The sequence below is a fragment of the Lepisma saccharinum genome, chromosome 16, assembly GCF_977018435.1.
Source record: "Lepisma saccharinum chromosome 16, izLepSacc3.1, whole genome shotgun sequence".
In the NCBI taxonomy this organism is placed as follows: domain Eukaryota; kingdom Metazoa; phylum Arthropoda; class Insecta; order Zygentoma; family Lepismatidae; genus Lepisma; species Lepisma saccharinum.
In genome coordinates this window covers 25,112,357-25,125,116 of record NC_139244.1, presented here as the reverse complement: position 1 = coordinate 25,125,116, position 12,760 = coordinate 25,112,357, and the positions used below count along the sequence as shown (strand labels likewise).

Genomic DNA, 12,760 nt, shown 5'->3' with positions numbered 1-12,760 from the left:
AAATTGAAACTGGCACATCAACGGATTTTGGTCCTTGAATTTCCTCGGAAATCCCAAAGTCAAACGTGAATTTCGTCCTGTTAGAGTAAGCACAGGGTACATTTAGATTCAGTTATCCGTTTAATGTATTCCTCGACGCGTGTGGCCGTTGAGGGACCGTCCAGACAAGAGTAACTAACTAGGTCGTCAAGAGAAGTTTTAAGTGTTGGTTTAACACCTGCTTGTGCGGCTTTAAGAAGCTTCTCGAGCGCTGTGTACAGAGTGACATCATTTGGTAAACATACGTGCTTTCAAGCTAGCGACATACATAATACTTAGCTGCTACTCAGGTACCGTGGAGAGATGCATCTCCATATCAAGATGTCGGCCGATGTGTCGTGATTCCAACGTCGACTTGTCGTGAACGAATCGAATTTGGACATTATCTGGGGAGAAAGACCCAAGAAAATTAACCAGAAAACACCATACTTTCGGATATTCTGCTACCTGAAAGTGATTTCAGTTCCAATTCAACTATTAGGCAAGAACTAATCTAAAATATTAAAAAGGAGAGGCTTTTTATCATGTCCATGTGTGCTTCTCACATTGTATTGCTCTGTCCGATCCGATCCTTGTCCCGGGTTCGATACCCGGTGGAGGCACATAGTGGTTCGAATCCCACTTCAAACTGTAGGTCCAGTCCCGATTAGCCTTACTGTGCATAAAGTGGACTTTAAACACGAAATCAATCCGATCCGATCCTTGGTTTTGGATTTTTGGAAGTTTGGGCAACATTTGTTACCCTGCCCTCTTATTGTGTTACTGTGAACTCTTTTCATGTCCTGGTCTGTGTTTACATTGTTGTAGGACGATTTTCTCTTTCACACATCTGTCGTGCAAACTGGACAGTTGACATTATATACATGGGGTAAGGTTTACTTATGCATTTCTAGAACTAGAGGTAGCTAGATCTGATCGGTAAGGATGTCGAATCGACCCTTCTTAATAGAAATATGTTTGATACATCGTTGGAAAGGGTATGAATCAAGGATTCCAGAAATGTAAAATTATAAGGTGAGGAAACAATTGGAAGTGGAAAAAAAGTAGTATTAATTGCCCCCCGATTCCGGGTTCCACCCCTGGGGTAATTGACCTACCGCTCCCTACCGCTACCCCGGCCCCGCCTTTTTCTATAGAGTCCCTTTGAATGAAAACATGAAAAAATACGAATGAAAACATGATTTTCAAAAAGTTGAATCCCATGGGAAATTCGCATATTCCAGTTGAAAACCAAAGTTCGACCTGGCAATACTGTGTGTTTACAACATGGATTAGGTTCAAGGAAACCTGCTATGGCAAGTAATCTAGTAGTATTTTTTAAAATTATTTCATAGAAATGTAGCTTCAAATTGAGAAATGCACAGTGGCAATTCGAAGTGTTAAATACGTACTATTAGCGCACAATAATTTTTTTTTACTTTCAAACGGTAAAACACAAGGGTCGATTGTGCAGTCTAGCCATCTGATCACAATCTAATATATTGGTAATTATACACTAATATTTCACCGTACATGAACTCTGTTCTGATTTGATGACCAACGACGACGCTGCTAGACTTTTCGTACATGCTTTTGCTGTATGTGTTCGGTGCTTTTTTTCTAATTAAGTTTTGATATTTTATAAATCCATCGTTTAGGATCCCGTTGGTCGATATGGCTGCGATCGTACTTTATATAGTCTGTAATATCCTTGATACAAACACTTTACAAGGAGACGTGTATCCGATGTTCATTTTGAGAAAAATACTTTATTTTTATTTTTATTGTAACCCTGTGTTTTAAATAAGAATCTAATAATTGTTCTGATTTATGCCGGGAGCATAATTTTTATGTAAACAATATTGTATAGTGCACTGTGGAACTTAAGCATTTTAAACGTTATAGTTTGAAAAATAAGATTTCCACCCATACACGCATAAAATATGAATGAGCCTTTGCATGAACTTTTGATAACGTCCGGCTGTCTATATACATAGGAATAAGTAGAACGAAAGTATTTATACCTTTAAAATCAGTATGTTTGTTGTTATTAATAAATTAAGTTTTGTTTCTACTTTCAACATTTTTTTAATAAGTGTATTAAAATACTTTTCTTTCTCTCACAGGTAAGAAAGTCAATTTGTGCTTGTATTCCGAAACTACGGTGAGCTTGAAATAATGTAAGTACGAAATTATATTTTTTTTATGTGGTAACTGAGTTATTTTACAATTCGTATGTAAAAATATACCCACAAATGAGAATTCTTTGACATGTTCGATGGATCAACGTCTGAAGTGGAAAAGTGGAAATTATGAACCGATTTTCCAATCCTAGGATTTATCGGGGGTTTAACATTATTTAGCGGGGGTTTAACATTGTAACAGTGAAAAAAAGTGTGCATAAAATTCTACAGCTGAGGGATACTATCAGCTCTGTCTGTTGAGCTAATGTTTATTTACAAAATATTTGTCAATTAACTGGACGAATCAACAGTTCTTTGTCTTTTCCAATTGAAGATGACAGGGGCAATGGTAGTTCTAAAGAGCGCACGGATCTGTTATGCTCCGAGGCGTTTATTTTCACCTGTCCAGCTTTCAATGTCACCGATGGCGCTTGTTATTCGCAGTTTCCTGCCTTTTAAGTTGGGATTGGTCATTGCCGCAAGGATCGAATCCCAAGTACTTGGCCTTGCCTGGCCTTGATTAATGCCGGGGTAGTGGAAGATGATTGTCCGTGAGGAAAGACAATGGACAAGGCTGGTGGAGGTGCAGTGCGTCCAGTGCGTGGGGAAGAGGTAGACGTTTGACGCGAGTGTGTCATAGCTGCTCCTGGGCAAGGCGTGGAGTGTTGCGGAAGGTAATTAATTCTGTCGGAAACAAGTTCGAGGCGATGGTTTGGAAGAACTATTTCCCTCCGGATGAAACAGACTCGAGCGGCTGTTCTTGGCCTACTCCGCCCTTCTTCGTTGATTATCCTGAATTCTCTCTCCATCAAGATGGCAATTGGCAGCGGTAAGTCCTTCCATCGTTTGACTGCGACGTTTTCATAACAGTGGTTGTTGCAGCCTTAAGATCTTATAAACAAACACCGGGATATAAGGGATGACCCTTTGCGGAGACACCCAAATGTCAACCTCCCTTCCACGTAGTACACCCTGGACTACATTTTCCAGACTAACGAGGCTCTGGCGTTTGAATGCACGACTAGTATAATCCTGCGTGGGACTCGTGTTGTGTGCTGTCCTTATGTGTGTGATTATCCAATCGCCATTCAACTTCATCTTCACAATTAGCCAAAAGTGGCAGAAAAGCTAAGAAATAAAATCAATCAATCATTCAGTTTTAAACAAACCTCCAATACATGACCAGTATTTAAAACAATCTGGTTTCTTCTTAGTGACAAAATTTTCATTGCTGAACGTTTTGACACAAATCACACGTTTTTTCAAAAACATTAAGAAAAATGTATGAAAAATGAAGTGCAATGTCAGTTACAACAGAGAATCAATCACAAATGGCTAAACAATTAAATATTAGTGTTATTATCGGCATCAAGCATTTAGGTAAGCTTTAGCATTTGCACAAAGTAGCACCTTATTAAATTTGAAGGCAATGAATTGTTCAATACCGCATTTTGTTCTTCGATCATAAAAAATATAATTGACCATAACTAGTTAACCTGACAACGCAGTTGTGTATAACATAATGAAAACGAATTATTGCAATTATATTTCAGTTTACAGTGCTGGAATATGTGTCGAAGCAGTGCCACAGGAGAATTAATGGAATAGAATAATCTGTTATGGTGAAACATGCTTGGAAATTTTTAATGTAGCCGTGAATTTAAAATGGGAGAAGTGATATTCGTGCATATGATATGCAAGTTCAGAAGGTTTCTCTTACAAACAAAACGTATTGTGTGGTGCGGTAATTTCATTGCAGTTTGCAACATAAAAGTCACAAATCCCTAAGCCACTATGTTGGCATATCCGTTGCTTAACGGTAATTGAGAATATTGTTATTGTTTGCACTAACTGCCTTGAAAGTTAAACACAGCTACATTAACAGGTTTGCATTGGGGATTTGCCGTACGAGAAACTTACTTACCTGAGGGCGGGGGGGCTCACAGGCCCACCTAAATTTTTATCACTACAATTGAAGAAACAATTCTGTTATTGAATGACTGCTTCTTTTGTTGTTTATATAAGTGCAGTCATTTATAAATAATAATAATTGCAAATCTTACCATTATTAATCAAAAATTTCAAATTATTACATGAGTGTCGCACACAAATTTCATCATTCACTAAAACTCACAAAAACATATTAATTTTTATCAATGCTTTTTTGTTTATTTAGGTGCAGTTATATAATATTAAGTATAATAATTACAAAAAATACCATAACTACCAAAAAATTCTAGAGTGAGTCTAATAACACTACTCCAAAGGGGGTGGCCACCAAGTGAATTTTGCCCCTATGTACTTTACATATATGTTTTTATGAACATTAATAATACAGAAATATTGTAAACACCTTAGGGAACAATGTAATTTATTTTCAGTTTTTTATAAAAAAAATTACAGTTAAAAAATCGAAAAACTAGAGGTGGTGGGCTTGAGAGTGGTGGTGGTGGGGCTTACCCCTCGGGTAACGATCTCAGTACCCCCTTCTTACTGTTGGCATTCGAATACGAAAAACTTTACAGCACAGGCTCTTGTTTACCGAATGTCCACGTGCATTTTGTGTTTCTTATTGTTTGGTTTGTGTGATCAGGGAAAGCTATGACGAACCCAGACCATCTTTTTGACGTCAGCAAGGATAGGATTGTGATCGAAGTTCGGGTCAGGAGTGACGTAAACGAAGACAAAACTCTCAGAAATAGTGAGAAACTATCTCCGCCACATTCCCGGGACCTGGAGTTTTCCGTCGCTACCGATAAGTTCAGAGAAACTGGTTCATGGCCTTTCCACCTCTCCCATTTTTTTTACACTGGAAATAAATAGTTTTGTCGGTAAATGCTGTGACTGTTTATGCTGATAAGTTTAATGTTGTTGACTGTTTATTAGGGTACTTATGAACAGTCATGTCGTAACTGTCTGTCTTCGTGAAGTGTCGATAAGTAGTTGAACGGTTGCCGAGCGTATTGAATGCCCAAATTTCGTATTGGAAAGTTGTTGCTCCTAGGCATGGGGTATTGCTGAATTGAATTTGTACTTGTTGAGGGTGGATAAAAATGTAATTTTTATTATGATTTTTTTATTTATTTAATTTTTTTTATAAAAAAAACACTTAAAATTACTTGTATGGTTTTTGGCACCATACATATAATAAACAGCCCTGTAGAATATGTGAAGAGCTTGATTAAAGCAAATAAAAAATTATATGCAAACATATTTTTTTCTGTTTCTGATACTGTAGGCTATATATGGTAATTTTGGTTGAGTGTGTTAATGAAACCATAATTTCAGTAACTTTTCTTCTAGTGAAAATAAAACATTCTGGATGTACTCTATAACTAACTGTAACTTAAAATATTTTTTATGATGTTTGTAGCTGAATTTTGGCAATTTTTTAATTTTAGTTTGCAAAATATCAGCTGCCATGTTTATTTACAGCTTAATGATAATGGCACTACTTACGGTTTAACATGATTAGTAGGGCCCTCCCCGATGGCGCAGTGGTAGCCTCGTCACCTTGTAATCAAGGGGTCCCTGGTTCGATCGCTGGAGGTACATAGTGGTTCGGATCCCACTTTAAACTGTTGGTCCAGTCCCGATTAGCCTATCTGTGCATAAAGGGGACTTAAAACACCAACTCAAACATTATTAGTAGTATATTTTTCTACACAAAATGTTTGCTATTTTTTGCCCGTACAAAGTATTGAATTTTAAATCGAGTGTTTACAGTTTGCATATTGCATTTCCTTTATGATCTTCGCCCCATCAACGCCTATATTTTGTTTCTCTTCCTTTCTTAGAGCATAATAAACATCATTAAATGATTACGAGATTAATGTATTTTCACCAGAAGTGTACCCAAGACTGATGGATTTCAGTCATTAATAACTAAAAAGACTATTAAAGATAGTTACTTAAGGTTTCTTCCATTGCAATAAGCAACTCAAAAAGTTTTATTTTTAATCTCCATCTCAACAATGGTTCCTTTAGTTCTCCACAGAATATGTAGCCAGTAGTCAATTATCTTGTATTGCGCCTCTGATCCTGCGCCACAGCACTTCAATGGTAGCGCTTTACTGGTATACACGAGGAAAAGAAAATCCAGTGGCGTAAATTCGGTGGATCGGGAAGGCGGCGGGGTACACACTGGGCTTTGTGCCGCACTTTCATTACGCTACTACAGACATCTCGCGGAGTACACAGAACATTTTTGAGCTGAAGATTGCAGTACGAAATACCGCAAGTTGCTATCCTCAACAGTTTCTAAGTTATTGACTGAAATCTGTCTGAAACTTCTGAAACAATGTACTATTTCGATTGTTTTTCGTCGCTTTTCTATCTCGATACTCATTAATCGCGACGATGAAGATGAGTTGTGACTGGAATACAAAGGGGAAATGCTTTACTGTAGATTACAACGTACGTCGCTTGGCCTCGCACTATCGTCCAATTTCTGGTTCCGTTTCGCAGGCACTTTGGATCAGATTTGAAGCGGTATCTTGACTTTCCAACTCACTTGGTGAGACATGGAATGCTTTTCTTAAATTCAGGCGCATTATGTTTGTTGTCGTTTGTAACGTGGTCGCATTTTTTTTAATGTACTGTATGTTGCATATGACTCACCATTGAAACAATTTTTGTCGATCATATTTTTACATTTGGTGTGGACTAGTCGACAAGTGACCCTATGTGATAAAATCCAGTTTCGAACCCAATGTTCTATCTGGTTTACTATTGTATTTCAGCTTCAGTCAGCCCTTGAAGTGGACATTTGTTCTAGATGTTTTCTGCACACTAAGGGATCGAACCTAGGCTATGCCAGCCTAAAGCTGTAACGGGTGCACTCACGGTCCCCGAAATGACGTGTCAATCATACCCCGGCACGGGGCCAAACGTCGTTATGTGTACGGGAAACCGGTCGTGACTCACGGTCCAGTTATCAAGTTCGGTACTGAGACGGTCGTTTATTGTCATACCATTGCGAGGCGGAGATTAATACCTTGGAAAGTTACACTGTTTTGTTTACCTTTGATATGTAGATTCGAACATTCATAACACACTAATAGCATAATATCCGGTACCTGAAAAACGTCAAATAACAACACTGACGAACGGTAAAAAGTGAATATATATTGTAACAACAAAAAAATATTGCAATCAACAACTGTTTACAAAGCCTCCTCACTCTCACAACATTCACTCTATCTCTCTTTCACACACATGAGGTATTTTTACATGTGAAGTATGGATACAAATCATGGATCTCATTAACATATCATTCCTTTTAATTTTTCAAACCTTTATGTGAATTTAGGGCATTTGTCTGCCAGCTCCTGTGCTCTTTTAAATTAACTTAAGTGCCAGCCCTCGGAAAGCGGTTAACTAAGACAATTGGGTCGGCGTGGTTAAATCTTTCGTACGCATCGAGTCGTAAGCACGACTTTATACAAGTTTCTCGGACGGGGGTATTACACACAAGCCTCTCTCGTCCAATGAGAACAACTACTCAATTACATAGTGATGCAAAAACTTAATTGGCTCCAGCTGCCGGAATACACTAATCAATCGTCGGCGCGAGCAAAAATTACCTTAAAAACCACTATGCAACAAATAATACTATTTCACGCACACGACCTTGCAATAAAAACAACTACGCTTTCCACAATTAAAAAGGACTCATCAGTCAACTATTGACAAATTAAATGGCGCGACGGGGCGGTCGGTTACACAAGAAATGGAGCACACTTTGACAATTTATACTAAATATTAAAAAAATGAAATGGAGCTTCTAACCCTGAATGCAGACAATTAAATTAGAACATCAGAACATGAAATTACCCTTTTTTATAACAATACCAAAACAATTTTTAGACGCGGAAGTTAGGTTTGGGTTTTCCTGAGTAACTTTGCGAATAAGTGAGACTTCGGCGTTAACTGTACGGTGTTGATACTAACGACGCACGTTTACATGTACATGAGACCCTCTGAAGTATACTGTACCAGACTCTGCTACATGGCGCGGTCATTCATCTCTCCTGGACGCGGGACTTGCACACGGTTCCTTTGTGGCGAAATTGTCCTCCGAGGTCGATCGCGACGAAGAATAATTGCGACGATCTGGTGTACTTGCACCTCCTTAGTACTTCGGGCGTTCCTCTTGCCACTAGCGTCGGATGTACGTGGTCACGCGCCGGTCAGGAATCTCTCCAGTGTCGGGCATCAATTGGACGTCGATCTGCCATCATCTCTCTCTGGTGCCGGGCTTCGTTTGGAAACGTCGATCTGGAGACGTCCTTCGGGCTTTGGGCAGTGTTTGGCTTTGATGTCGTCTTTGGCGTTGGCTGACTGGCTTCATCGGAAGATGGCGATGCATCGTTGCGGGGTCAGGGAAGTCGACAGACTCCCTTCTCAATCTCCTTTAGCCGCCCATGATTATGTAGTTAACGCTTGGCAAAAAACAAATCACCGCGTAATCTTCACCAAAATAAGGCGCACACTGGTAACCCTCTATCTGCGATTCGCTCACGGTACGTAAGGAGACAAAGTCCACGGACACAAAACAATGATCACGCGAGAGTGTAGCGCGGAGATGCTCTCTCTGTGAAATCCGGGTAAAAACTGTGTCTGGAATCATAGTACTGCCTATATATAAGAGATTCGAATTCTTCCGTTGAAAAGGACGCTCTAGTGGCTTGGCTTCTGTTTCAGAGGGGATGGAAATGACCTCTGTCCATTGTCTTGAAAGGCGCGGTCGGCGACGCGTCCTGGATCCTTGCAGGCTTGAGCTCCAGCTGATTCCTCTGGTCATCCGTGAACATGGGTTAGCCCGCCCGCTGCGACTCAGGCCTGGTAGCGACGAAAATAATCTTTCCTTATCTTCGCGTTGGTGCAAATATGTCATGTTCTAAGCCGAAAAAGGCAGTTCCGCTGTCACTCAAGAAAAACTCGTCCCCAACTCCCGACGTCTGGCTCGGATACAAGTTTATTCACAAAATAAATCAAACCTCACACTTTCATGTTTGTGCATAAAATGAATCAATAAACAAAAAATAATTTATATCGAACTGCGTTTACATGTCACTAGATACCGTGACAAAGCTACTCGCTTGCGGGAGTATAAAAGGTAACACGTAAACAAGCAAATGGGCTCGCCCCTATGAAATAAGGAGAACACTTAAACATTCGATTTCAACACTTCGATTGACTGGTGTGGCAGGGTGGTGAGAATAATAGAAAAGGAATAAAGGAATGTTCGTTTATCGAATCGAATTTTGACGCCATGGGTCCCGGGTTCGAGTCACGCCTCGGTGTGATATACGAAGTGTCTGAAATGTCTTGCAATTAGCAGCTTTTATTTAAGAAATGCAAAAACGACCACTTGGGGGTGGGAGGGCTATAGTGTGTACAATTCCAGATTCTTAGTGTGTCAGGAAATTTCTAATATGTCCCGTTATGAACATTTGGACATTTTTACCGTACCGAACGTCGAGATTAAAAAATATATATTATATATCGTCCTGATCTGAAACATAATTGTAGGTATCCAAAGATGTATTGCTTTAAGTGCCTGTCTTGTGTTAGACACCAGTACTTGCAATTAAATATGTATAAATATGGCTAAATGCAACAGCGGGGAGTAAACGTATGTCCTTCTCGAATAATCCCGTATTTCTTCTTAATTACTCATCCAATGGATGTGGAAAACCCTCCACTTTGTCAGGACACCTCTTCTCCTTGTCATTAAGTACTTTTGTGTGATACATTTTATCTGACACACTAAAAGAGGGGGGAAAAGCCACAAGTATGCATTTCAATTGCCTACCTACGGCAACATTTAGACTGAATCGGAAGTTGCTGTGCTTAAGTTCCACAATCGATTGTGCCATTCGATTTGCTTTGTTTACTCGTGAATAGCCACTATACAGTGACAATGATAAATAAAGAAATACAAACTGGAAAAGGGTGTTATAATGGTCATAAATCCCCTTGTGGACTAAATTATTTCGCCCAATTTCCTACCAATCTTGTCATTCAAAATACTTTTTCAGGAGCCTGACGTTCGTAAGAAACATTTTGGTTGAGCCTGTGCACGTATCGCGCACACAAACAGACAGGGAATTTTAAGAAAGCGCTCTTTAAAAACAAGAAGCACTTGGACGAAAGGTTTGAGTTCAAATTCCGAGTGCAGCATGAATGTTTATATATGACTTTCCTCATCACTACCATGAGTTCGTTAGCCATTTGTATTGATTGATGATTGATTTAGTTTATTTTAGGTCGCTTTTGTGCCACTGTTGGCTAATTGCAAAGATGGGGATGAGTGATGAAATTGATGAATGGACACCCACAAACATCCATGTCCAGGCCGGGATTCGAACCTGGCACCCCTGGCGTCGTAGCGCGATGTGCTAACCACTCCGTTACGCGGGCCGGCTAGCCATTTTTATTGTCGCAATTAAAGTTCAAAAAACAGAAAAGTGACTTGAAATGACAAAAATTTAAATTAGCACAGCGAGAAAACAGATATGAGGTTTTGTGTACGTAATTTGACCCATGTACAGTTTTTCATTGTATTTTGACAAGGTACAATTCACCAACCTCCACCCCGACACGAATATACAAATTTCAGATTGTTAGGCTTATCAAAATGTATTGGTGAGTTCTCGTACTTGCGGACAAGAGATTAGTATACTTAAAGATAATACTACTAAAACGAATAAGATCGTTTTTTTTTCCCCAGTAATTCTTCCGCACACAAAATATTCACTTTCTCATTTCATAAATAATAGGACTTGAAGCAATGTGCTATTATACATAAATGTAGTGCATAAAATTTGTGATGTAAGTATTGGAAATACCCCCTCGAGCTTCTCGGGTGAATTGAAAGTGAATCGGGGGAAACCAATCCTCTATCACCCTGTTTAGGTGATGTACCTGAAAGCAAGGGCTTTCAACCATTGCACTGGCCGGAGGGTTCGAGCGGAGGGGTGGAGGAGTAAACATAGAAGTCTTCTCCTTCCCTTTCAACCTCAACCTAAAACTGGTCTGGCGGTCGGAAAGCCAGCTGGAGTCAGTGTTGCCACATGAAGGGAAATTTCCCTTTTGCAGGGAAATTCGGACCGAAATTTTAGCCAAAAGGGAATTTCGATGAAAAATACCACACTTGTAGGGAAATTTTGAGGTCATCTTACAACATTTTTACAGTTTTTATGTTAATTTCGAATTTCATATTCACATCTTTGTTATTTATTAATTTTGCTATTCCTACTTGTTTCTGCTCCTTTAAGTTTATTTGTTTATTGTACGTTGCTTTTATGCATCTTTGGATAGATAGTAACGATGATCATTAACGATTAAATGGATTCCTGACGAAGATTCAAACCTGGAACATCTGGTCAGAAAGTGATGAAACTGAAACGTTAATTTTTTTAAAAATATTTTTTATTCAAACGAATAACGAATTCAACGGAATACTTAACTACGTACCACTACTGCTTCCACCACCACCACCACCACTAATAATGTTGCTACTACTACTACTAAGTATTATTATTAGTATATAATTTGCTTAGGTGAAGGGAAAATTTGGTCCAAAAAGGGAAATTTTGCCACTTGGAAAGGGAAATTGTGCCCTCATATTGTGGCAACACTGGCTGGAGTAGTTCCTTCCAGCCTGCCTGGGGATCGTAGGGGCTAAGAAGCGCGTGAAAAGATAGTGTTGCATGTGAACTGTGGCTTCGAAAAGACAATAAATATTGGGATTTAAAAATATAATTAGATGCGTGAGATCATTGATCTATCACGTCTAGACTCGCTACTCCTCAGTGCACGTTACTGCCCCTATACCTCTGAGACGTCCCAAAGTGCGAGGTCCTCCAGGCCTCGCCAGTCCCAAAAGACAGAAGGTGCGTGCCAAATGACCAATTAAGATTGCGTGCTACTAATGTTAACTTTCGACAACCAGACATTGGTTGCGTTCTCACAGATATGCGATCGGAATCTGCCATGTGCCTGGAAGGCTTGAAAGCAGGAACGGTACAGGCGTTGTAGAAAGTACAAATTTGCTGTCGGTAAGGCAGGTCAGTGCCTTTCATTTTCGCTACGAACTTGCGAAATGCCAGCTTCGACGGTTTCTGGTAGTCGCAACCAAGGATTGATCCACTAAGCCAGGGGTCTTAGGTTCGAGTCTTGGGCAAGTGTTTTTGTATCAGGCCCGTAGCTAGAACTGATCTCCAGGGGGGGCTCACGCGTTATCAGGGGGGTCTTTGTAAACAAAGCCCATTGATCGTATTAAATGAAGGTAAATTGTGTGTCGGGATCATTGAGTTAATTTGGAATATAAAGTTTAGAAATATCATAAAAATATTAGTTTTTTCTATATCTTCTAAAACATCTCTTGAAGTGCTACTGACACAAATAATGTTGAAAACTACTAAATAAAAGTAAACTATAACCACCAATTAAAAAAATAAAAGATAATAGAATTAAAACCAAGCTAACCTCATAAGAGATAGTCTGAGCAACTGCTCGAAGACCACCAAGCAACGCATAATTAGAGTTAG

The 12,760-nt window shown here is 39.4% G+C and overlaps 1 protein-coding gene across 4 annotated transcripts in view; it reads left to right on the top strand.

Annotated features, from left to right (window-relative positions):
- The window catches only part of LOC146000352 (uncharacterized), a 322,131-nt gene that overhangs the window by 75,239 nt on the left and 234,132 nt on the right, over positions 1-12,760 (top strand). For 3 of the 4 annotated variants that reach the window (XM_083137896.1, XM_083137895.1, XM_083137894.1), the window contains exon 1: positions 2,803-3,030. The exons of the other annotated variant lie outside the window; for it this stretch is intronic. In XM_083137896.1, coding sequence (XP_082994022.1) covers positions 2,909-3,030 — 122 coding nt within the window. In that variant the 5' untranslated portion in view covers positions 2,803-2,908. Of the gene's footprint in view, positions 1-2,802; positions 3,031-12,760 lie in introns of those variants that run through there. 4 annotated transcript variants of the gene reach the window in all.